At 33.7% G+C, this 27797-nt stretch overlaps 1 protein-coding gene across 5 annotated transcripts in view; it reads left to right on the forward strand.

The window, feature by feature from the left end:
• Window positions 1-27797, forward strand: part of LOC138318055 (voltage-gated potassium channel subunit beta-2-like) — a 55561-nt gene that overhangs the window by 529 nt on the left and 27235 nt on the right. For 3 of the 5 annotated variants that reach the window (XM_069260136.1, XM_069260146.1, XM_069260118.1), the window contains exons 1-4: window positions 2833-3433; window positions 14610-14974; window positions 16273-16316; window positions 25643-25680. In XM_069260136.1, coding sequence (XP_069116237.1) covers window positions 14931-14974; window positions 16273-16316; window positions 25643-25680 — 126 coding nt within the window. In that variant the 5' untranslated portion in view covers window positions 2833-3433; window positions 14610-14930. Of the gene's footprint in view, window positions 1-2832; window positions 3434-14609; window positions 14975-16272; window positions 16317-25642; window positions 25681-27797 lie in introns of those variants that run through there. The other 2 variants (XM_069260154.1, XM_069260127.1) reach the window with 2 other exon arrangements.

The raw sequence follows: 27797 nt of genomic DNA on the forward strand, positions 1-27797 counted from the left end.
CGGTAGAGCGACGTCAGAACAGTAAGTCTGGGGTTACGGGTTCGAGTCTGGCTGGCGGCACACTATTCTCGTCCTGTTACATTTTGTGTCGTTGACCACTCCAAGTGAAAGCTATATATATGAGATTGAGAGGCTTTGTTGGAGATAGAACCTGGGTTAATTGATCTGTGTTCGGGACAAACACTTTTGAAAGAGGGGAGTATTATAGCAGCTAGGTTTTAGTTGCATTTTTAAGTGTACATATATTGATATGGTCTGTCGCCTTCTAGCTTTGTGCTAGGGGGGATTTTTATTTAGCTCAGTTTGGTAGAGCAGCGGTGGTAAGTCCGGGTTGCTGGTTTGAGCCCAGCTTAAGGCACACTACTCTTGCACAGTAACAAAAGAATACATTACATCATGTTTAGATTCATCTGACCAGTGCTCGAACAAAAACACAGATTTTGGCTTTTAAATTAAAATAGTAAGCATTGATTGAAGTATTTTTGGCATAGAATAATTAAGTGTTTAAAGTGTTCTACATATTTTTCTCCACCTCGAATCTCTAAGATTTTAATTTTCCATATTTACCGCCCTGTAAAGTTTGTACTCGCAATGTAATTAAACTTTTTTTATTTAAATTTGATATTGATTTTTTTACATGTACACATTTAAAATAGCAGGGAATTTTCTGGAATGTTCTGATATGTTCCGATCTGTACGGGTATAGCTGATATTGGTCGCGTCACTGGCGTGATAGTATATGACCAGATGAAATTTTATAAAAATTAAGGGTCCAGTCCTCGAACACCCCAATAAAGAAATGAAATATTGTATTTCTGAAAAGCTTTCTACCATTTTTGATCTATGTATAGGCTTCTATTTCTCAAAACAGCAACAAAAATGATTTTCTAAATCCATGCAGTTCAACAAAATATAAAGAAATGAAATATTGTATTTCTGAAAAGCTTTCTACCATTTTTGATCTATGTAGGCTTCTATTTCTCAAAACAGCAACAAAAATGATTTTCTAAATCCATGCAGTTCAACAAAATATTCATATTTGACAAAAAACAAATCAACAAAGTCAATTAACTGTTTCGTGGGTAATTATAATACACTGGAAATCATATGGTTAACACGCATTTTAACAAGGCGGGAAGTTAACCAAAATTGTGAATTTCTTATTTTTTTGTTACTCAGGACAATTACATGTTACAAGTGCTATTTTTTTTGAAGAAGATAAGTTTTGCTATTTTTTTTAACATAATTTAATATTTTTAGAATATTTCTAACTTTACATGAGATTTTGGTTATTTTGGAGATCATCAATTTTGTGATTTGTCATCAAAATTCTGCTTGTATTCAAATTACAGAACTGGTTTGAGAACTTTTCTTATTGACCTAAGAAAAGTGTCTTTGTGAATACACATACTTCACATTTATCATACACCTTGAACAAAAGACTGATTAGGCATGAGAAGCGAAAAATAAAATAAAAGCACTGTCCTGTTTGAGCACTGATCAGGTGAGTGTACATCATAATACCTGTACAAATATAAATATTATTACTGTCACAAGCTTAATATGAATTTAATGCAATGTAGATAAGGAAGATTGCTTGATCACAGTACATATTTGTAAAAGAACGGTGAAAAAATACATTCCTGTTGAAGAATTGAACCCGCTGGTTTACGACGTGAAAAATCATGACTGTAAAAACTGCTTCTGAGCCAATTATAATAAAGCGGTGCAATATAAAATGTTCCGTCAGCTTAGACAGAGACTGATTTGAAAACAATTTTACTCATGTAATAAGATAACTTCCGAGTTAACCTTGTCATCCCTGTTTCTCATCAAACAACTCCATGTTTTTTTAACAGAAATGCATCTTACAGACAAAACTATCATTGCTGTGACTTTATTCACTTTTACTTTTGGTGTACATGTATGTGTGAAACGTAAACTCTGCAAGGTTTTACGCAACTCACTGAGTTGCTGAACCTGGAAAAATGTTTAGTACTAAAGTTATTGTAAATATAGTGGTGTTCCAATTAATCAAGTTTGTTGGGTATCGTTGGTTTGTGTTGTTTGATAATAGAGTAAGAAATCTGTAATCAAGTTTCGTTGGAATTGCCCAACATCATGATAAACAAAATTGTATAATTAGCCGGTCAGTAAAACATGCAAGAAATACCATAGAAAACTTGTCATAATCAATAGCTTTTGTGTGTTGTCCCTCAAATCTTTTCAAATATCAATCATCTACAAGAATTGAAGAACACATAACAATAATTATTAAACAATACATGGCAACACATGAGCCTGTAGAAGAAAGTTTGTATAATTTTCCTAGAAAAGTCAAATATAATCGATTTTAATCGATCATTGATTGGTTACACAAAATTGAAGATATCGGTTATAAAATTTCAACCGATTCCCAACACAAATTGTAAATCAGTTTTCTCAATAAATACTTGTCCAATCACTTCAGTTAAAAATGAGTTCATTTAATGTCACTGCCACAGACGGATCACTGCACAAATAAAAAATATCTTACTTCAGTGCTTTAATCTAATCCTTCTCTTCGATATAATTACTGTAAGAAATAGATGAGTTCAAGAACGAAATGCCATCATTGTCGCCTGGGATCTAGATAATTTTGATCTATGTTTAATAAGGCAGAATCAGTAGAAAACATATATCCGCTACTTTTACTTGATTGATGTTAATGTTATACAGAACAAAATTTTAATACCTGCTGCACTGACAGGTTACACATGTACAGCCACTGGGTTGCTGTGGCTGATTACAACTGTTTTACAACGCGTTTGATTACAGGGTGTGATTTTACAGGCTCTCGGTAAAGGTCTGAGGTCGGTCGCGGTATCACAGAGGTTCTGCTGCTTAACTGCTGCTGACAGGCCTTGGTGTCCCAATAGAAGGGAACGCCTAGTGTGGAGAAGACAGTTATGATATTGTTGTGGTGCCCTCTATTTATACACAGGTAGAGTGCAAACCCACACTCGGCACCTAATCAACATAGCTCTTCATGTGTTTACACTACTCCTGGCCTCATCATCTATAACACACTGTCTGATATCAATATACAGAGCCACACAATGGATTATGTGTCTTATATAACAGGATTATCGTGGTGTTACGAAAACAATTTGTTTTGTCAGTGAGAAAGCTTTTCATTGATCCAGAGCATTGATCGAGGCCAGGATGGCACTGCTTTAATTTCTCTCTCTCAGAATTTTCGGTAACGCTGGTTTAGGATTCATGTAAAGGAGATGTATTGGGCTTGATCTTTTACGACAGACTCTACTGGTGAAATGTGTCAACTGAGCTAGACTCAGCATGTCTATTTGATTGCCTTGGGTTTTTCTGTCCGTCGGTCTTGGGTGAGGACAGGAGAGTTTTTGCTGGTTTTGTCCGTGGCCATACTCCGCAGGTAGGTGGATAACTAGCTGAGCAGGCCAGTGTTATATTGATCAGTGTATTATTGACAAGCCGCTAACTATAGTGTTGGTGGTGTGTCAGCCCTTAATGTCTGTAAAGAGCAATTTTACTGGTGTCAATGATGAATTATATATATCGTACCATTGTATAACATATTGCATAGGAATGTCTTTGAAATATGAATTTTCTAGTTGTTAATTAGATATATATACATATTAGATATGTATGTGGCAAAATATATTGCTTGAATGTCAAATTGATAATGTGGAAGCAATTATGATAACCATGTGTCTTGGAAATAGGAATTTTCAATTTGTTAATTAAATATATGTGGCAGATCTTACTGCCAATAAAATACGATGTATGTCATAATTAAATAGATATATATTACAGCTTTTTTGTGGTAAATATTTAACTTGCTGATAAAAAAGTTATAGTTTCTTATCTGTTTCATAGATCTCTACATGTAGATGACAATTTAAGCTGTATAAAATTAGCATAACACTTAAGACTTTAAGACTTACCATCTGATTTAAAGATTTTAGATCATGTCATCGATAACAGTTATCGTTGGCAGGGATTTTACTACAGTGGAAGCCACTCAAAGTCAGGTTGGTTACTGTCGCTTTCTGCTTTAAATTTTCACTTGCTTTTATCTTCAGGAAACAATTGATAGCACTTTATCAAACAGGTAAATCCCCAAGGTTATACCCCAGAAGCTAGTTAAACATTAGATATTTAATTATATTGACAAATAAAAAAAAAAGCATTTATTAGGCTTATTATTTCTTTGTTAAAAATGGAGTGAAATTAAAGATGCCCCATCGCCGACAGAGCATAAACAATACTCATTATTTGAACAGTAACTGATGTGTTATCGTGTATATATATGTCTAATTAACACAATAAATAATATAAAGTAATTTATTTTGCTTTTGGTGCATGCACAATCAGTACTTCATTCCATATAGATCATAGTACCACAAAATTTTTTCGGGATGCAATTAATTATTTTTAATATTTTTATCTTGAAGTAAATTAGAAGCTCAAATGTAGCTAACATTTGTAACCGGAGAAAAATAATAATTTGTCTGCTCCTGTTTTTGATAGAGAGGAAATACCGTCCGTCAGCGGTGGAGCATCTTTAAATGATGCTCACTCCATATTTCTCTAGTTAACCCACTAACTAGGTCTCATCATGCAGTTGCCAATGAATTAGAAGACCTAGTGGTTATTAGGGGAATGGTGTCCATGACCCCATCCTGACTTGCTTGTACAACTAATAATAAACTATATAGATATAGATTGGGGTATCCTATTTCTAAACAAATAAACATGTACGGTAGATAAAGATTGGGGTATCCTATTTCTAAACAAATAAACATGTAAGGGAGCAGTCATCTTAATGATCAACTTTGTACCCTGCTCCACTCTGTGGTACAATAATCATATAAATCAAAGGGGAGATAATTTACCACCACTTCTTGTTAAAAAATTAATACCTGGTACCCTCCCAAAACATATGGTCAGGAATCCCTAGGTATAGATAAGTTATAAATTATAGATAAATACCATTTTGTAACCCTAGATGCTGATTTTAGGCTTTGAAATTAGAGGGAGATAATCTAAGGGACAACATAATATTTTAAAAGATTTGCATATAACTCTTAAAAGTCAGATTTAAAACTTTGAGTTAATATGTAGTAATACTGTTATATTAGATAGATTCTTCAGTGAAAAGGGCATGGAGGTAATACCCTGATACATGTGTGTCGTGTTCTTTCCTGTCTATATAATCCACTTTGATATATGAAGGCCAATGTAATTAATAATGTGTTGCACTGATATTTCCAGTTTTCTGTTTGCTGAAATAAGATAACGTACACTATTTTAATTGATAACTCTTCAGAAATAAAATAGCATTTGTAATTGAATTATATAAGTTATTAGTTGCCACTGACATTAATGGAAATAATCAAAGAAATATTTTTAGCATAGAAGTAGAAAACATAGCACCATTATATATATTGTGCGACTATACTACATCTTGTGATATCCTCTGATATTTTGTCTAGGCAGGACTGGTGAGAAGGTCACCCTATCTAAATGGATACAATATGGTGAAGCTGTAAGGTTGTTGTATTCCTTGTAACACCAATATCAGGTGTTAGAGAAACTGGTCCTGATTTCCCAGGAGGGCATAATTACATACATAATGGGATAGAACTAGGAGAGATATGGGCCTCCAGCCGAGTAAACAGCTACAGCAAAAATGATTTGCATCTGTCATATTGTCTTAATTACCGAGTAAATGCTGGAACCAGATTCTGATATTCCAACAGGAATAAGAGAAGGATAAGGATAATAGTGTTTTTTTCATGGATGTGTCTTGTATACCGGTACATGTGTCTAAGTGTAAGATATGAATAATTATTATTTTCTTATATTATATGCTTGCTATTTTAGATTCTTCAATTTGCTTGATGTACTACATACAAGTTATGATATCCATGCATGCAACTCTGATTTTCATGAATTCTTCTTAAGAATTTTAAATGATTATAAATAATTATAAATAATGATAAATACTGAAAATGTATTTCAGTAAACACTTTCAAAATTTAAACAAAAAATGTTGCTGTTTTTGTTCGTGAATTTCCTTATTTTCTGGATTCTGGTTTTGTTTTAGATAGACTAATTGATGAATTGGTTAGATATTTGGCAAGTTTAGGGCCAACACAATTCATTTGAATGCTCTTTTATCTTTTAAAGCATCTGTTAAGGTTTAATTCTCTTGTAATTGAATGTGTATATTCCACATATACTGTATATTAATTCACACTGAGTTAGTGGTTATACCAGCGAAAAATGGAGGTGGTTCACTCAGCTTTAACACTTTGGATTGAATTTGGGCTAACCTTTCACAAATGTATGGCATCAATCAATTTGCTAAAGACATCAAATAAAGAAACAGGTGTGTAAGCTGTGACTTTTTTACCTGGAAATCAGGCATGTGACTTTATTGATATTCTTACATGTATATACATGTACATATAAATATTTACATTATTATACTTTATATATATGTATACATAGATACCCACCGGGAACTGGAAGGGTGTTAATACATGATTGTTAATTTTAATTATTTTTCTATTCACTTTAACATCGAATATATAATTGTAATTTGATGAATTCCATCAGCAGTTTCTTTCAATTTAGTATTTTTTTATCTTATAATACGTGTGCATATATATATATATATATACTGAGCTATCAATAAATGTTTTAGAGCTTGGCTAATTAACTATTAATGATTCAGAAGCAATCACTTTAAGCAAAAACAAACATGGATGCCCAATCCATTAGGAAAGCAAAGAATTCCCAAAATAGTCTGGGGAAATAATTGCATGACCTATATTGTAATGCAAGCACTTAAATAAATTGGTGAGAAATGCACATAAACATGTAGCTAGGTCTGTACAGAGTAGACACTGTCTACATAGTGTGTATTCTACCTAAGTGGATCTTTATCAACAAATCTTAAACTTTTATTTTGACATCTAGATCTGTCAGTATTATATCTGGTGTCCAATTAGATTAATGACTTGAGACCTGGATTCTTGTAGCATTGTCATATCCTGGAGTATTCTAGTTCAGGGCTCCCCTAGTGGAATGTAAACAGGGCGATACACAGAACTGCTAATGGAGTCCTAGGGTCTGTAACAGAGTGGGAGATTAATTTGGATGGATTAGGTTAGCAGGGCAAATATCTACACAAATGTATCATGACCTTATGACTTAGGGCTAAGTAGATCCTGGCGGGGTGGTCTTGATCAGAGTAACATCTCCATCACTGAGGCTGGGGATTGCTCTCTTACACACTGATGAGGTGACAGGTAATAGATTGACAATACAGTAAAAAGTAACAGCTGTCACCATAATTGGATATCTGGGCCACATTAAGAAAAAGATCTATAGAAATATAGAAATTAGAATCATTTATATATCAAATATATTCACATACCACTATTTGTTATATTTTCTGAAGATTTGAGTAACATATGTTTAAGTCACACATGTATATTGCATCGATTTTGGAAAGACTTGTAATCCAGATCTTGATTATGAATTAAACAGGAAAATCCTTTTAGGAATTACAGATAACATGTACACTTTGAACTTGATCACTCAGTTCTAATAAGATTGATATAGATAAGGCCAGGTGAATTTTGATACTAGATTATCTCCCCCTAGCTGGCAATAGTTTTAAAATTTTGGTATGATACCCGATATTATTATTAAGTTGAATATGTTTCGATATTTTAAGGAGCCGCCAAGTTATACTATAGTAAATAAATTCATTTAGATTTTTTGAAAAATAATATGCCTTCTAGTTTCAAGTTTTTGAAGATAATTATCATATGAAACCAAAATACCTGATTATCTCCGGTTATATATGTTTCTTCAAAATTCTTTTACTTGAATTGATTGCTTTCTTCATTGATTGAATTCTCTGTAAAGAAATTTTTATTTTTAATTCAGATCTTCACAAAGAACTTAATTCCAGTGGCGAATTAAAACAAAATGGATAAAAGGTCTTGGGTAATTAGACAGGCTTCAGTGTAAATGTTTTGGCTGTTTACTGATAGCATGATGATGGACCATAGAATGACAGTCATTAATGTACATGTACATGTACATCGGGATGTATTATTGATTATTCAAAACATGGATGAATTAATAAGTGACTTCATAGTATGTGATGGTCTGTTGATTGTTGTATTATTAATTCTTTGTGTAACATATTGAGGTACTATATTGTAAACAGAGCAGGCAGAGAAAACCACCTGGGCATGATATGGGGTGATGCCATCACCCTATCTGCATATATACAAACAAACACCTTTATACATCACAGGATCTGCTTCAGCTGGGTTTTAATTTAATGAAGACATTGTCAATTGATTGCAATGAAATAACAGACACTATATATGTGGCCAGTTTTACAGATCTTAAACCCTTGATAGGTTTAAATCCGTCCAAAATAATGGGCAATTGGTCGGTTATTAACATTGATGTAATATTAAAACAAATGTAGATAAACAATTGTAATGCAATAACACTGAAACTAAATTTGGCTAAAATGCAGCTGTTTTGAAGTTGATATGAAATACAACATTTCAAATTACTTAGAACTAATTCATCCATGATTTAAGAAGAGTTCCGGATTGATAATTTACATGCACATCACATACATTATTGTATGTATATATAAACACTATATGATCTAGGTATATAAACACTATTGGTTGCAAGGTCTTGAGATTTTAACATGTATGTAATTATTTAGGTGGTCTTGTAGTTCTCAGGGACTGTAAATACAATGTACAGTGGTTAAGGTGTCATAAATCAGATTCAAAATGGCAGTGTTGCCAACATGGTGATGAGTGATTTCTATACCTATAACCCCCTTACCTCCTTACTGACAGTGTTGATTGCAGACTTTCAGCTTCTCATCTCCTCAACAGGTGCTCTCTGCTCATTTTCGACACCAGCCTAATGTTTCAGTAATTGTTTTCTTCCTGGCTTAAACATGTACAGCTCGGTCACCCATATCAAAACAACAATACTATGTAACACGGACATTGTAGTATTTTTTCTGAACTAGAATTTTCCATGTTAGAGATGACCATGTATATTTACTTTAAAAAATATCGCTATTTTACTGATGTAGAAGTTTGTGAAATAAAAATTTGCAGAATCAATGGTAAAACTACCTAAATATATTTTTGTGTGCTTGCGATGCATACATGTTCAGTCAAACCTGCCTTACTGACAACCACTGTATAAAGAACATCTGCTTAATAAGACCACCTTAAATGGTCATTTATAACACAACTTGACATGTGTATTTCCTTGCCCTTTGGGTGGTCTTTATAGAAAGGTTTGACTCTATAGGGAAAAAATGCAGAAAAAAGTGTGGTGGGTATATGAACAGAACTCAGCTGATGAAAGAAGGTCTTAGCCTCTGTGCAGTGCTCAAGTTTTAACACACATCCAAATATGAACATGTACAGATCATCAACTGACATGATGAATTGGCACTCTGCTGATAATGTATTTAAAATTGTCAATAGTATGGTCATGAGGGTACTATATGAGAGAAAGGTTGGAAGTCAGAGACACTAATTAATTACTGTTAATTTTAGTTGATTAATTTAATGAGATAATAAATTGATATCCAATTGATTAAATCTGAATAAAAACATTTTGGGTTGACAGAACCAACCACATACAGACCAATTGTATTATATTTGTCTTTCTACAACCTGTCTGAATTAGACAGATGAGTCGTGATTGTAGACCTAAAAATACCCCAGATATCTATCAGATAGAAGCCTATAATCTGAATCCACATAATTATCAGGACCATGGTGATAGGGCCCACCTCTACACACAGGAGCTCAAGCTTGTTATGTCGATCCCCCTCCTCATCCCCCAACATGAAATGATGTGGGAGATTAAGTATTATTTGTATCCCTGCTTTCCCTCCTTCCCTGTCCCTTCTCTCCTGTCACAACCGGCTGCATGGTGCTACCTTCATTACTCATAATCATTTACCCCTGATATTTCATAATGGTTTGATAAAGTGTTTGATTTAGGAGATTCTAAAGGTGTCTTCAGTGGTGAATGAGTGAAAGCTAGCTAGGATCTGGGAATGCCAGTTTTAGAAGGTGGAGAAAGTGGAGAAGAGTACCTAAAGAAAAAAACAATGACCAGTGGTCAATACCTGCGGGCATCTGCTCCATATTAAATTCGAACTAGTGACCTAGACTGTGGAGGGCTTGTGGTAATAATAAGTTGGGACATCTTAACCACTCAACCACTGTTTTGGTGCCAGCTGTTTCTGATATATTGTATTTGTATCGTAACATATGAATTACACACTGTATTTGATCTCCCATTGACCCTAGTAAACTACATGTAATTTGCCATGAAATATGACTGAGTTCTATTTCTGTTGGAGGCCTTTTATCACCAGCCTCTCAAGGCCCGGGAGCTGTTGTGATTGTGCTCTCTGTATCTAAAGCCTATTTTTACCAGAATACTACACAGTCTCCCTGGGGTGTTTTACTGTTTCTGTGCTATTTTTGTCCTTTACGCTGATAATTTGGCTTGATGTCATATCAGAATGTTCAGAGGCTGATAGTATTGGTTTTACACAGGAAGATACAATGTTTAACAGCTAGAACTGGTACAGGTCGTAAAGTATCTTCAATCCTGAGTTTCAAATACCGTACTTAAATATTTTACCAACTTTTTATGTATCCTTTGATACCTTTTGATCTATCTTCCCCTTTCTTTAATATCTCCTGTATCACTCAAGGCCGTTCATCCACATAACTGTATCATGGAAAAATTCTAAAGAACCTCACAATGACTGGTTTTAACCACATATTATTAAAACTTTATTTAAACTTATTTATGTTTGGGCATATTTTCAGGTGAACTGGGACATTAATATTTGGGCATATTTTCAGGTGAACTGGGACGTCACTAATGCAATGATTAATCTGATATTGAAACGCTGCATGTATATAGTGATGAACAACTTCTTTGATAAACTAATTAAAGGTTCCAGTAGGGCTCTAGAGGGGCACATGAAATGGGGCTGTAACCCTTTCTGGCATTCCATTCCTTAATTTTAAAAAATCTCTGGACTCATATTGGGTCAAATTCAGTATTTTTTCCATTTCATGCAACACTGATACATAGAATCTCTGACATTTGCTATACAATGTAATAGAACAACTCTTTGGGCTGAAATAATCTTATCTCCAGCAATATAAAACATGATATGTATATATGTGTTACTAAAAGAAATTGATTGTACACCATAGCTCTTAGCTATCAGGTATTGCATGCTGAAATGAAAACCAATAAAAGATATATAGCACAGTGCCAAATTCATTAAATCAGCATTACTTGTACACAACTCTCAGCACACAGAATGTAGTTGTGGCATGTACAGACAGAAAGGATTTTTGTTTTCGAAATTCTTATCATTTCAGGAATAATGTTTCTCTGCATTATACTTTAAAATTTGACATGAAGTATGCACTGCTCTGGCAAAATAGTCAACAGGTACACTTATTGTGCCACCCAACTGTACAGCTTCAATGGCATATCTTTTTAGTTTAGGAGATCATTTTTAATTTGCCTTGAAGCCTGATGTTTCATTATGACCAAGGATTTAGTGATAACAGCTGTGCTATTTTCTTCTTATGTCTTATTGGCACGCACACGCTGAAACGAAATTGACTTTTTACAACACGAACACGTTTTTACTGGATAGTACACAATATTGATTGACACATCTTTGAAATGCTGCTACTTTGTAATGAATTTACCGCTATTGATGAATTTACCGCCCAGGATGTTTTTACAAGCAAAGCTCAGCTAGATGCTGAAAGCTTGGTTTGTAGTTTTTAAGTATTCAGAGCTCTTGTTGATACCTCATACACTTTGAATTTTAAATGCCTTTGTTTTGTTTATCTAGAAGTAGAATATATTTGTTAATTAAAACCTATTCTAAGCAATTAATTTATCTCTGTTACATTTCGGAGCCATATGTAGAGAAATGCTATTTTTCAGGTCTGTGCTGTTGTGGTCTAGGCAAAAAGTTATTGATCAGAGGTATCAGCATATATATGCATACAAGTTTTCTGGATGACCTTTTCAGATGCCAGCTATTTGATTTGATCTTCCCTCCTCACTTCCAATGTATTTGACTATAAGATTGGCCAGTTGCTACTCCCCACAGACTAAATATAAGTTGTTATAATTCACACCCTAAGATAATCCAGGCTGTTAAATTTAAACAGCGGTTATGGCAAATAAACATTATGCACAGTCAAACCAAGTTAACTCGAAGTTGATGGTGCCATATAAGCTGATCAACTATTTGATTCGTTAAATTATGAGATATATGCATGGAAATTTTAGTAGATTTTGAGTACATCAGGTTCTTTGAGATTTATTGTGAGTTTTAGTTCGGGAAGTTTAGTTGTTAACTAGTGAATTCCTACATGCTGCTGTGAATTTCTAAAAGTACATGAACAATAGATCCATGCAACTAATGAAGTTAGATTAATTGCATTAAGAAACTATTAAGATCTTGCTGTGACTTTGTTGTTATTACATAACAACAGTGTTTTGGTATTTACCAGAATCTATTTACTTATTGAATTAGCCTTGCTGCCAAAGTTATATACAGCCATTATTATATACAGTACAGGTATACACATCCCAGACAGGTATTAATATTGAAGTCTGCATTTGGCACATATTGTACAATTCAGAACAAAACATGCAGGTTTTTATGAGGCTGCAGGATGGAGCCTTTGCCAAAATTCTGTGTGTTCTGTTATTTTGCCGGAATGTTTTATTATTTAGAGAGAATTGTTCCGCAGAAGATGATTATAGTTTTAATTTTTAACACAAATGTGGAGGTATAGAGATCTTTTGTAACAGCTAGGTAAATAGAGTGATTGTGATGGAATATATAGTTATATGATTGTATATTAAGTTTAACATGGGGGGCGGGGGAGAAGTAATTCCAACAGGGATAGAACAAAATATTGTCAAATTTTCAAGACAATCTGCTCCTTTATCAAGACAATTAGGTGTAATATATTTGTATGCTGTGTTATAAAAAGCAGAAAACAAAACATAATTTTGCTTTACTCATTGTTGTATTCTAATGCTTTATAAGATTTTATACTTCTGTTTCTGTAACTTCTATAAAGGTGAATACTAAGTGTGGATTGTCTGTCCTGGAATCGAAAAATAATTATAAAGATTACAATTAATTGCATCTGACCTGTAGCATATACATGTATCGTCTTAAATACCCAGATTATAAGTCGGCAATCAGTTCGTAAAATGTCCTTTTTAAAGTTTGGATTAAAATTTTCTGTCATTGGTGCTTCAATGCCATGACCATGGCACCATTTTTTAGGTCAAAGATTTGTATAATAATAATGTAGTGATCATTTTCCAGCCAATACAAATTTCTGTGGCAGTTAAGTATTTTATATAGACTTAGAAAATCAAATGCTATCATCATAACTTAAAATTGAGGAAAACTTCTTCATTTTTGTAAGAAATTAAGCTGTGACATGAAGATTGCAATCTTACCAATGCAATGGATGTACAATGTAATGCTCTATACATGATGTATAGTTTTTTGGATGATTCATAGATTACTTAAATACTACTGTAAAATACTTGAGTATGTATAGTATATTATTGATAGGCTTGATTCCCCTCCTTTTAATCAGTAGCAACCTATGCCTTGGGTAGTTATTGATCACCTGCATTTCCGATATTATGTCCAAAGTGCAGTGGAAATAAAGGTCATTTTGCTCTTGACAGAAAAGTCGGAGGTTAAAAAAAATATGACACAATATTAATTGCCCCTCAGTCTTAATAAACCATTAGAGAATTTCCAAATCTCATAGTTTCTGTTTTTATCATCCAGACAAGAGTCCTGTAGCTCTGACAATGACAACTCATGCAAACTGCAGATAACTTTGGTGGTAGGCATATCTGCTGCAGTAAGAGCATAAGTAAAGGATAATAGCTGAAAATTATGCATATGGAAGGTCAAATCTGCATGAGTCTGTAAAGGTTAAAATGAAATATTTAAACCGGTAATAATTTGTATATGTCTATGATACTTAGTCCTGCAAATAAATGTGATTGCATAATTTTTTCAAATTTGACATTTGAGGCAGGAAAGTTGAATTTTTCACCAATTGCAAGAGTTTTGCACGGTGGGGACGATGCTTACAAATATCTGAGAGGGAAATTTAATTTCTCATGAAATGCGAGAGATTTGCACTATACATACAGATAGCACCTATGTGACAATGTAGTTTACTGTGGATGTTGGATGTGCTCCAAGGCCTCGTAGTATATAGTACTTAGTGGTAATGATTTACTCCTACAACGCCACAATTCTATATCACACCATACCAACTCTCTCTGCCTTCAGGTAGCAAAAACCTTCCTCCAGTAACACACAAACGTCACTCAATTATATGAGTACAACACTATGTACACATTACTTAATAACTTTCTTCTGTGCCCATCTCTTTCAGGTAGTCAACTACTCCATCGACTGAATAGACGTCATCAGTGTCATAACAACGACCACGGAGTGGTCTCCCTTGGACAAGTACGGACATTTTCTGGATGGTTTCCACGAATGATTACACCTCAAGGATGTAGCCCACAGATGATACCTGGTCATGAATGCCAAATTCTAAATGAAGACAATTCGCGTTTTATTGTGTTTGAATTCTAAGATCAAGCACTCGGAGGCTTCGGTCTAGTTAGACGTGGGAGATCCATGTGCCGTGTTCTGGCACCTATTTTGAGAGTGTTGGAATTTACAACTTCATAGTTTTTTGTTTCTCAGGATGTCTCGAAAAATAAGCAACAATAATTCCCTCGTCAACTACAGGTAAGTGGAAATGTTTTTGGTCAAAGTTAGAATGATTCTTCTTGGTTGTTTATAGTATAATATATATATCACTTCTGATAAACTATAATAATAATAATATTGAATAAACCTGTTGCTTGTCACCATGTGAATATAAGTAAAAGTTTTTAGCAACAAGCTTTGGTTTTTCATATAATGTCATTAAAAAGTCTCTCGTCACTGAAGATGAGTGCATTGAAGGTTTTAGTTCAGAGACAGAGTACGTTGGACCTCTATAATTTTACAAATTCAGTGAACTGCTATTGAAAAAAAACAATCAGTGAAAAGGGTGCTTTTGCTATCAATGAAGCGAAAGAAACATTTGCTTTCAGAATAAATAGAGAAATATTTGCATTCAAATAAATGGAAAAAATTGTTTTTGCAATACCAGGTTATGAATGAAAGAACAAATGTGGTTTAACATTATTTATGATATATAATTATTGTATTATATTATTATATGCCTTGAAGGAAATCAGGATTTGATGATAGTTTTATATGTATCTTACTCTGATTTTGGTTGAAAGACTATAAATTAAATGAATAAACATGTGTTATATAAAACATACAGAACTACAGTACTGATTTCATCTTCAAATTAATAAAAAAGACCAAAGCAATACAGAGGTTTCAATATCCCACAACGACGTGGGTCAAGTAAAATTTACTGGCGATTAGTCCCACCATCCAGTGATTATGATGTCATATCATTTGATGCGATTTTTCTGATGTTATAATCACTGCAAGGTGGGACTAATCGACGGTAAATTTTACTTTACCCATGTCGTTTTGGGATCTCGAAACCCCCGTATTGTTTCATATGAAAAGATAACAGTAGACTGATATTATGAAGGAATGTGTACAATGTACTGCATATATATGATGTATTGTACATTATTGTGAACATTCATGAGACATATCTTGATTACTGACATATGAGAACCATGCTGTAATGATGTGACTCAATGGCTACAGAATTTGCCACAGTTCTCTTGCACACATGTTAGATTCCTACAGGTGGCATTGGTCCTTATAACAATCATATCTTTGGTGCTTTACATAACAATACCCATACTACTCATTTATCCAAAAATATTATATTCAGATAAAAGAAAAAGATAAACCTAACTATATATATGAACAAAATCAGTCGAATAAAGATGTTTAGCTTGATGATGAAAATTAATGATAATAAACATTACATTGAAAGAGTCATTTTATACTTAAAGAGATAATTTTATTACCTGCTGTTCTAAATGACTTATTTATTTTTTTTGCAGAAACCTTGGGAAGTCTGGCCTAAGAGTGTCCTGTGTTGGTTTAGGTAAGGAATATCCATGGTGATGACAAGCTGTTTAGATCTCCATTGTGAATATTGTTTATAAGGTGTCAGCATCACTTATGACTTTAAAATAAATATTGGGATGTCCTCCTGATACTGGGTATCTCCAGGAAAGTGGATATGTAGTAACATGGGCTCCTTCTTTACAAACATATCACAATCCTCCAAAATGCACAAATATTAAAATATACCAGCCTGCATATATCTGTTACATAAAGATCTAGAGGAGATAGTCCTGTAAACCCTATTAGCTTTTGATCATAATCACTTAATTCCTAAATTTCCTGTGCATTAGCAATTTACATATAACTTTCAACTTTCACATTACAGCAAAAACTTGTATAATTTGCGCACTAGTGTAATTTGCAGAGGTACTTTTTAGGGCTGAAAATGCTGAAAACAAATTTGATTTCGTTATTGATGTACATTTCACTAGGGTTTGATTCTGTTAGTGGCGTACATTTCTCTTGGCTTTGATTCCGTTAGTGGCGTACATTTCACTAGGGTTTAATTCTGTTATTGGCGTACATTTCACTAGGGTTTGATTCTGTTATTGGCGTACATTTCACTAGGGTTTGATTCTGTTATTGGCGTACATTTCACTAGGGTTTGATTCTGTTATTGCAGGCGTACATTTCACTAGGGTTTGATTCTGTTATTGCAGGCGTACATTTCACTAGGGTTTGATTCTGTTATTGCAGGCGTACATTTCACTAGGGTTTGATTCTGTTATTGGCGTACATTTCACTAGGCTTTGATTCCGTTATTGGCGTACATTTCACAAGGTTTTGATTCTATTACCAGTATTGGTGTACATTTCACTAAAGTTTGATTCCGTTATTGGCATACATTTCACTAAAGTTTGAATCCATTATTGGCGTACATTTCACTAAAGTTTGAATCTGTTATTGTCGTACAATGTTAAGAAGTCACCATTTAGTTTATTTTAAACAGTGTATCTTTATATGTAACCATTTAATAAGTTACCAAATCTGTAGACTTCACAAAAAAACTATGAAAACCCAATGCAATAGTTATGGCTATTTTTTTTAAAAAGTTGATAGAACTGCTGAAAATGACGGCATCAGTTTTCAAAGAACTGGCTGAAATACATTGTTCTTTATGAAGTTAACATTATAAAAATGTGCATATGTGCTGGTCTCACACTGGTTTCTGCTACAGCGTTGCACTCTAGCTAGCTGTTTCTTTAGAAATTCCTGTGTGGTTAAAATTAAATTGAATTCCACTGCACTTGAAACTTTGTTGGTAATTCATTTAAAATTGATAGCTAAGCACAGAATGGAAGTTGGAGTCAAGTAGATTTTCTCAGCTGTAGTTCTCAAGGGGCTTTGATAAACTTCAGGACAATAAGATTTATTGAAACATCTACATTGATAATGAACTGAAATAGAATATATATTACTGTCAAGACAGAGCTTTTAGAGTACTATAATTGTGCTTGGTAAAGCTTTTACCTTGCATCCTCCTTTCCAAACTGTATGATACCTTCAGAATATACTAAGTGAATACAATTTTGAAATGTTTGATGTAGTAGATTGAAGAACTCTTAATCAACAATGTTATTACTTATATATATGTACAGTGGAACTCGGTTAATACGAACTTGAAGGGACCGAGATACAACTTTGAGTTATCGGAGTGTTCAAATTAAGCGAGTTATCATGTCTACTGACGTTATCTTTACTTGGTATGTATTGACTAGTTCCATGTCGTAAAATGGTGTGAACAAGAGATATGTCAAAACTGCCAATGGTAGTTGCGAAAATATAACAATAAAATCGAGATATATATTTTGAAATTCTGTTCTACGGTAGATTTATGAAACAAAATCGGCATTTTTGGCGATCTCGTTGTCCAAAAAATATCATTTCGAGTTATAAGAACATTTTATGTATGATTTTTGTTATTTGGACCCCAAACTAATTCGTATTATCCGAGTTCTTCGAGTTTTCCGAATTCGAATTATCCAAGTTCTTTAAACAAAGATAAAGAGGGAATTCGGCCCGGACCGGCAAAGTACTTCGTATTAAGCCGGGTTTTCGAATTATCTGAGTTCGTATCAACCAAGTTCCACTGTATGTGTACTGAATTAATTTTTTCAGGGGGTGGGATGTGGTTTGATGGGGATGAGAAGTGTGTTAATGTGGGCATGATTGCTCAGACATAAATAACAATTGATCCATTAGTCAAACATTATAAACTCTAAACTTTCTTTCAGCAATTTCTTTTCTTTCACAATGGTCATTTAGGTAATGATTTTTGTTTAATGAGTTGATGCATAATTTATTCACGTGTTTCCAGATTTTGGCTGAATGTTTGTATTGGTAATGGTGGCACCACAGGAATTTGTCTGCAGAAAAAAATGCTGACATTTCGTGTCTACTGTCCTGTGAGATACGAGTCGAGGTTCTCAGACCCGAACTGATTTAAGCAATCCGTATAAATCTCATCCTTTGTAACTGTTTCTAATGGCTTTCTATGAGGACCGCGGAGACCCACTGATAGATCTCGGAGCTCGCTGGGATTGCCTTATATTTTGCTATGTCAGTATAAAAAGGAAGATATATATCTTTTCTTCCACTAACTTGCACAAACAGTGGCCGGGTTGCCATACATATATGGAGATGGTCTGCGGCCATTGATTTTTGTCCTCTAGCTGTTCTAAATGACTTTCAGGTTGCTTTTGTGTTAGGCTTCTATATGGTGTTCAATGTTTGTGAAAAACAGATTTTTTTTTCTTTCTGAATGATGGAGTTATATAATATTGTGTAGATTCGAAGATAACATTTCTTTTCATGGACCCAGTATACATGTATTTACTTTCATGCTATCACTCATTAATCAGTGATATATGTTGTCTTAGATTTAAAATTGGTATGAAAAAGATAAGTTGGTACAATCTAGCTTTGTTTAGCTCATTAATTTAGCTAAAACTACTATTTTCATCTTACAATCAATAAATTACTTGAATTTCAAATTAAAGAATGTTTTATTTTAGAGGGTTAAGCAATATTTAACCAAACTAAATACGCGTTCACCTAATTATTTGTTTCTTTCATGCAAAATCATTCCTAGCTTGCATTGTGTAGGCCCAGATCTCTCTTGGGAACATGAAGAAACAGACAACCAACTAGTTCATTCAAATTGTAATTAATTAACCGATTCTAATTGACTCAATTAATTAATACTGGTAGGAGAAGACATGCGATTGCATGGTGACCTTCAGACCTGGGATATAGAAACGGAATATTAGGCTTTGATATTGGGCTGACAGAGAAGAAATCTTTCTTCATTGAATGAAACTATTAAACAAATCAGAAAATGTTGAAAGCATAACTTGGCATTGACGATTCAAGATGGATAATGGTTGTGGCAGGACTGTGACACTTTGTAGTTTTGACCATGGCCTGATTACAATGATAATTCTATAGTGCTGATTGTCTATCCCAGCCTTGGCCTGATGTAAATTTGTCTGCATCATCAGTGTATGTACACTAGTCTGATTAGGCTTGACATTTGTTGGATTCCTATAGTACATTCCATAGTTGTGGAGTGTAATGCAAGGCTACAGGTAGACAAGTGTGGTAATCTGACCTACTTTTTAGGGGTCTATGCACCCAAAACGTCAGGTTGATTAGGTTTAATTAAGGGTTATAGGTAGACATTAGAGGGATAGGAAAGGACCTACATTTCGGGTATGTCTTAATGTCTTTAGCAACAGCCACAACCATTTAAGGACGTTCTGTACCAGGTTAAGCTAGTGGATCATCAAAGTCTGAGAGAGCATACCTCGTCCTGGAGAAAAACTACCAAACTGGTTAGTGTACCAACTCGAAACCCAGAGATGATGGCTATACCAATAAATAACCACCCGTTCACTTGGACTCCTACATTTTACATGTTCACTTGGACTCCTACATTTTACATGCATGCTGTGAGGTTTAAAAAGTTAGGAGACTTAAACTTAAAAAATGTCATTAGCTTTACAAAATACTTACATAGACATTTGAAGAAGATCAGACTCCAATTTCTCAAAACAAAAATGCAAACTTATGTAGATACTTAAGTGTTTTCTCGTTTTGTTATTATGTAAACAATTTTGACTTAAATCAGTTTTTCACTAATTTTTTTTTAGAAATCGTGGTCTGACCTACATTTTTAGAGTCTTAGCTAATGATAGTCTAAATATCCTAAAAATATCAAGATGGATATTTGTATATTAAAAGCTAACACATGTTGACAGGTTAAAACAGAATCTGACCCACATTTGAGGGTCTCGACTTGTAAATGTCAGCTTTCTACTCCTTCACTCTAAGGAAGGGGCAAGTCTAAAGCTATATATACCATTATCTGACCCATATTGGAGAGTGAGTATTTGCCTGGAAATGTCAGGAGGTCTACCATACATTTCAACAAATCTTTAAATAACCCTACGATCACTCACAGAAGTCATTTGTCTGTGTCAGCATTCCTCTATTGTAATGGGCCTTTAAATGTTACAAGGGTTAAAATGATATACATAACACAGTCTAGTGCCAATAGCTAGGTATTGAAGCATGCAATTATCTTTGAAAATAAACTATAATAATGTTACGAAATAATAGTAATCACGATTTATTGCCAGATTTTAAGATTGTCTGGTTAGAGTGGTTATTTACACTAGTATAATGGTACTGGTGTAAGGGGGAAAACAGGGTCATTTCTAAGATCTCAGTTGATGTCCAGGTTTTTTTATGGTCTAAATGGGACTAAAGCAATCTTAGTTTCAAACTAGGGGGAGATAATGTAGAATGATAATTTGTAACAAGGTCTAGTTGTCAGTTTAGAGTCCAAGGTCAAACCAATCAGAGTCAGTGGTCAGTCTTCATCAGTGACTGGCTATTTTTGTAGGTGTATAAAGGTCATGCACTCACCAGGGCAGAGGTCTCAGACTGTAATTATATAAGGTACAGTACACAAGTATGCTTCTATGTTCTGTAAGACAAGATATTGTGTAGATCTGAAAATTTCATTTCCATCATGGATTCTATGGAACTAGGAATATAAGAACAGCAAAATTCAGGTTTTTTACACTAAATTAAATTTTACTTAAAATGTCTTAATTTCGGTTAAAACTTGAAATGTCAAAGACTTTCTGATGATTTTTTGTGTCGCCTGCAACGCAAGCGTGACATATAAGTATCACTATGTTGGCATTGGTGTCAGTGCATCCGGGAACACTATGTTGGCATTGGTGTCAGTGCATCCGGGAACCGGTTTCTGTCCGATAACTTTAGTATTTATTGTTCAATTTCAACCAAACTTAGTATGTTGCTTTATATCAATGAGATCTCGGATGAGATTGATACTGGTCAAAAACTGTCAATATTTGCAAGAGTTATGAGACTTTCAAATTGTCCAAACAGATAAATCCATGGTGTCCGCTCAATAACTAGTTTTTATTGTTCAATTTCAACTAAATTTGGTGTATTGCTCTCAGATGGGTTTGATACTGGTCAAAATCCGTCAATATTTGCAAGAGTTGCTTGACTTCATAACTTCACTGAGGTATTAACGATATTTTCAATGGTAAATAACTATTTTATATGATGTTTTAAATTGCTGTGCAGGTGACACATCCACTTCCATGGAATTCTTGTTTTGCTAGAAGCATGTTATAAGCAAGCTGCAGATTGTAATGTAATGCTCAATGAGTGAAAATAAATTGTCTCCCCTTGTTCATCCTGAGTGATTGCCATTATAGTTTATTTTCTATATGTGTCTGTCTGATATTGTCCTAGTCTCCCACTTATTAATACTGGGTGGAAAAATAAGTTATTATACTTAGTTATATACACTGTGTTTGTGTTCTAGCTGGCTTCAACCTTCTCATGTTTGCACTAAATTATTGATTTGTTTCTTCATGCTTTGGTATATATTGAATCAGTGATGTTGCTCTAATGATGCTACCTGTGTAATGACACAATATCATTAAGACAGCCATCAGGTACATCATCAGTATTGATTATGAGGTACAGTTTACCTGTGTACCATACCTTGACCATTAATTACATTGTCTGGCCTGAAGGCTCTGAACCTTTATATATCTATAGGTAGCGTGTAATTGTAGCGGAAGGCACTACTGGCAAATATTGCTGATATACAGTCGTAGGGGAAATCATGCTAGATTACAGAGGCAGCCCTGTGAAGATATTGATTATTTCTTCGGAGGCAGAGGTTTTCATTTTAATTAGCTTTAATGTTGAAAATCTGCTGTGCATGCACATTGCACCTATACGATAAAATAATATTGCACGAAACAGCAGGTAGGGGATGAAAATTGTACCCACTGCCCTCATAATGCATGATCATAAACTGTGTCTGCTAATGAAATGGGATCTAATATCTTTTCACTTCTTCCTTGCAACTTTTTATTTCCTGATATATCTGTCCCTTGACACTGCGTCACTGTTGGTCTTTGAATTATATATCAGGCAATAAAAAGATTAGTATTCAAGTTCTGCTTATATTAGCACCAAATATAGAAGGTATCAGAGTAACTAAGATAACTAGGTTATCTGTAATATGTTAGTAAAGTGAAAGTAACTTACTGGAGGATTTGCCTGTTGTATGGCTCAGTGGGATAGCACTTTAAACGGATGGTGGAGGAAAGTCAGAGTACTGGGAGAAAAACCACTAACCAAACAATACATCATCGAAATATCAGTATTGGTTTGAATGATTGAGTATCTAAAATATACTGGTATACAGGTAGCTGTACTTCGTCTTTATGTAGAGCAAATTCTAGATCTGTTGGAGAATTCTCTGCGATACATATATATATATATATATATGTTGATATTGTTGTTACATTCACAATACATAACCATTTTTATGTTACATAGCTTTAACAGATAACTCTGTAACTTTACAACCCAGTGATTGTCAAGTTTACTTAAGATTTACATCTCTTACACAGTGTGCCTGCTAGTTTATATGTCTGACATTTTTACGATTTTATACATTTACATCTGGCCGTGCCTGTTCTGTGTATTGTATAATGTTTATGCTAGCTATATAGTTGTTGAGTTAGCAAGACAATTTAAGTCCTGCAAAAGGTGTCTGTTAAGTTCATATATAACAGACTGTTTCTACAGTAGCATAATTGTTCCTATCAACATTTCCTTGTGTTTGTAGGATCATAAATCGTTAGCTCGTACAAAACAGCCTTGATAGGCATTCAGGGAATTTCCTGTCTTCAAATGAAGTTCAAAAGCATTTTTTATATACATAATCACCAACAAACCTGGTATCAGTTAATTATAAAGGTAGAGTTCATTACTATTAAGAAAAGACGTTTTGTTCTATTAACTTCATAAAGATAAGTACTGATTTATGTTCGAGGGAAATGAGTCCAAATTATATTAATGTAGTTGCGCTGTTCTAATATTGTTTTAAGTTGAGAAATCCAGGTGTATGATTTATAAAGCATGGATAGATAGCAAAACTTAATTGAGTCTAAGCTAATATCATCCTTTACCATCATAAAGATAAATTAAATTAAATGAATTCTCACAGAAATATATCTTTAACATAGTGCAAACTTGCACACATTCAGTTACACTGTACATTACATTGTAGCTTAATTAAAGCTCACTTATAGTAGAAACTCCATTTCGGTCCAGATGGTCCTGAAGTTTAAACTCGCATGGGCATCATATACATGTATACTATGTATGCATATATACAACCTTTAATTATAAATCAAATTAAAAAACAAATGATAACTTTTTCAAATCATTGCCTCAATCGGCCCAGATGGAATTGTATAAGTGGTTTATAATGTGGGAGAAAGCTGACTTGTGATACTTCAAAAGGGTCAGTGGGGCTCATTCTGATGGATGTCCCTTTATTTGTTGCAATTCATCCAGGCTAAATGTAGATGTTTATTAAAATGATTGTAGATAGACAACTTTTTTTAGATAGCAATTAGAAAGAAAGACATATGTATACTGATAGTTAGCTTCGCTGTAGGTCTAGACTGTCACTTTAAGGACAACAACAGCCATCTTATGTTAAAAGATCGTTTAATACGTTAAAAGATCTTTTAATGTGGAATGGGTGTTATTGCCCTTAAAGTGACAGTCAGGCGCTTTCTGATGATTGCCTGTTTTTTTGTTACTTATGACTAAAATTTAATGTAGATCTTCATGACTATCAGTTGTAACGCTAACAAATGAAGACAGCTGTATATTTTTTGTGGAACAGATAACAGTGATGTGCTGTGTGATAGTAGCTGTAGCACTATAACACTGCATTGTAATGTCATGGTTAATGAAGATTATCATGTGGTTTGTGTATGTATTATATAATTAGCAGTGGTTAATAGGAACTACACACAAAGCAACAGTTTCAGAGAAACTCCCATCAAGTTCTTGGAGGATTCTCAGCTTCATTGGCCGGTACACATTAAATCTCCATTGCACTATTGTTCGACATCTGGTGGGAAAGTAGGTTTTTGTGTACTCTATAAGCTATGTACAGAATAAATGTAGTAGAAGATCAATGGAAAGTCCCAGATACTTAAAATTTTGTTTACAATGATATACAGCTACACAAGTTCAAATACAGTTCAACAAGTTTCTGACACTGGTCAGGGTAACTGTATATGTTGTATTGATCTAATGTATACTTTGATTATTCCACGTCTATATAGATAATTCATTGAAGACAACCAACTCATGATTGATTCTATAATGACAGTCATTATACTCTTACCATAATTCTTTTATTTTAACTTCTAACATAAAGTTTCCCTAGTATATGTTTTAGCAAGATTAAAAATCTCTAAGAAGAAATTTGTTTATCTGCTATTTACTATAGTATTAAAAGTGTTTTGAAATACAATTTTATACATACTTAACACAAGCATTATACATGTATAAATAGAAGTTATCTCCCCTTTGGAAAAGTTTTGTAGAAAGATTGCTCCATGTTCATGGCATCAGTTGCAAGTTAAGCCCTCAGGTTTCTCTAAAGGTACAATGTACATGATCTGGCCCCGATTTCTCTAAACAAACTAAAGTCAAAAACTGACTGTCACACATTTTCATATAAGTTACATAAGGAGAAAAACTTAAGTTTTGACTTAAGTCTGCACTTTTGTTTCGAGAAATCGGGGCCTGTTGTACAGTAATTATGCACGGTGTTGACATAGTGCATTATCTTTGAATAATTAATACTCATTCATACAAGATGTAAGAAATATAAATGCTTGAAAATAAAAAAAAAAATTGTATGTTTTACAGGGACATGGGTAACATTTGGAGGCCAAGTCACAGATGAGGTAAGTTATAGTGATCTTTTAGAATGGGAGATGTTCACCGGAGATGTCTTAGTTCTGTATATTATCCCTCCACATCTGGGCTAGCTTTGTTTTATGGTGAAAACTGCATGGTCAAAGTGTCTTGGACATTCTAGTATTACATACCTCGGTCCAATTAAATGATCCACATCGATCCACATCGATCGATGGTCAAAGTATCTTGGACATTCTAGTATTACATACCTCGGTCCAAATGATCCACATCGATCCACATCAATATTCTACCAGAAATGTCATATCTCTGTAGCTATGAAATATCTTAAACTATTAAATTATTGTTAAACTTATTAAACAATTAGAAGATAAAAGGGTAACTTTGGTCAGCTACAATGATGTCTGTTTTAAGTACTGCTTGACTCTACCAAATGGTATTCTGATACCTTTAATTCTATTGCTACATATAAATATAATGCAAAAAATCTTTTATGCAGAAGCTGCATTTTATGCATATGGCAGTTTGCAACAACCCGTGCAGTTTAGCTATCATTCTTTAAGTTTTTAAAGCACTAAACAAAGAATTTTAGACAAGATGTATTAATGCACATTATAGATTTTTGAAACAATTAACAAATCAAGGTAAATTGGCTGCTTAATTTCAAACAAATAATTCAGGAAATGGACAATATCAATATCACCCATGTCTTTTATGATTAATGTATTAAATAGGAAATGTTTTTCATTTTCCTTGTTTTAGTTACTTCACAAGAAATTAATTAAGTTTGTCATGTGGCCTATTTTAACTTTGATCTAAATCAACAATTGAATAATCAATGCATATATATCAGGTACCATGGAAACCATTCCATTTTGCCCTAGATTTCTTGACTTGCTTCTACGGTGATGTTAGACAAAAAGGGCAAGAATAACTACTGAATCAAGACGTAATCAGCGAATATTCGTAACATAATGATCAAATAGACCGATATTAAGCTTGCATCTCTCATATATCTTTTTAACATCTCTCATATATCTTTTTAACATCTCTCATACATCTTTTTAACGCTTAAGCATAGATCATGTTCTTCTGGATTCTCGCCATTGCTCAGGTGGCCTTTAAAGATCTGGGTTAATCTATTTGTATCTATGGTATGTGGAGTTGCTGTCACTTTGGCAGGGGGAAAGACAGAAGTCATTGGCCCAGTTGGATGTTGCCTTCTTTACCAACGTAAAGATGTATCTGGTTGTACTGTGTGTACATAGATTGTATAAATACTGACCATTCCTCCGTAATTAGTACACGCTCTGAAAATAACTTTTACCTCTCTGTAGTACTTGAAGGTTGATCTGATATCAATGAGGTCTGTCAGGTAAACGTGTAAGTTTACAAATGTCGGATCATTCTTCTGTTATTAGTACAAGATCTGTAGCTGCTGATGTCATTTTCTCCCATTAAGATTTATAAATAGTCATCATTTACCCGAAACAGTTTTACTTGTACACAAAAGCAAGTAACTTATAATTGATAGAACTAAACTGTCAAAGCACTTTAATTCATTATACCATTTATTTTTCAATTGCATTTAAATGCTTCGTATTTAAAGTGTCTTGGTGGTAATGATTTTCTTGATTTAGAGAATATTTTCAAGATTCATACATGAGCATGAAATAAAATAAAGTTCTGAAAATATTCCTGGAGTTTTAAATTCAATGAATATTACGAAGATAAATGGTCTTTAAAGATGTGATACTATATTGTCCAACAATATCTGCTGGTATACATAACACCACATTTCCGTTTAGTCAATGGAATTGTAGAAACCTAGATGTAGAGGGCTAAGTGATGAAATATCGGGCACCTTAACCATTTAGCCACCATGGCCAAAAATGTAAAGAACTTGTGATAAAGTATCTGACACTTTTACCACTACATGGCCGAAAATGTAAAGAACTTCTGATAGAACATAAGACTTTAATTATTGCATTAGTCAGTCACCAGAGCCCATATATATAGAGATTATGGTTAGAATATCAGACAATATATTAACTTAATATTAACTTTAATTATATTAACTTATAATTATCAGCCATGTGCACATGCAATGACTCTAATGTCACATGCTTAATGTGATAGAATACCA

Source organism: Argopecten irradians, chromosome 1 (genome assembly GCF_041381155.1).
Source record: "Argopecten irradians isolate NY chromosome 1, Ai_NY, whole genome shotgun sequence".
NCBI classification, from domain to species: Eukaryota; Metazoa; Mollusca; class Bivalvia; order Pectinida; family Pectinidae; genus Argopecten; species Argopecten irradians.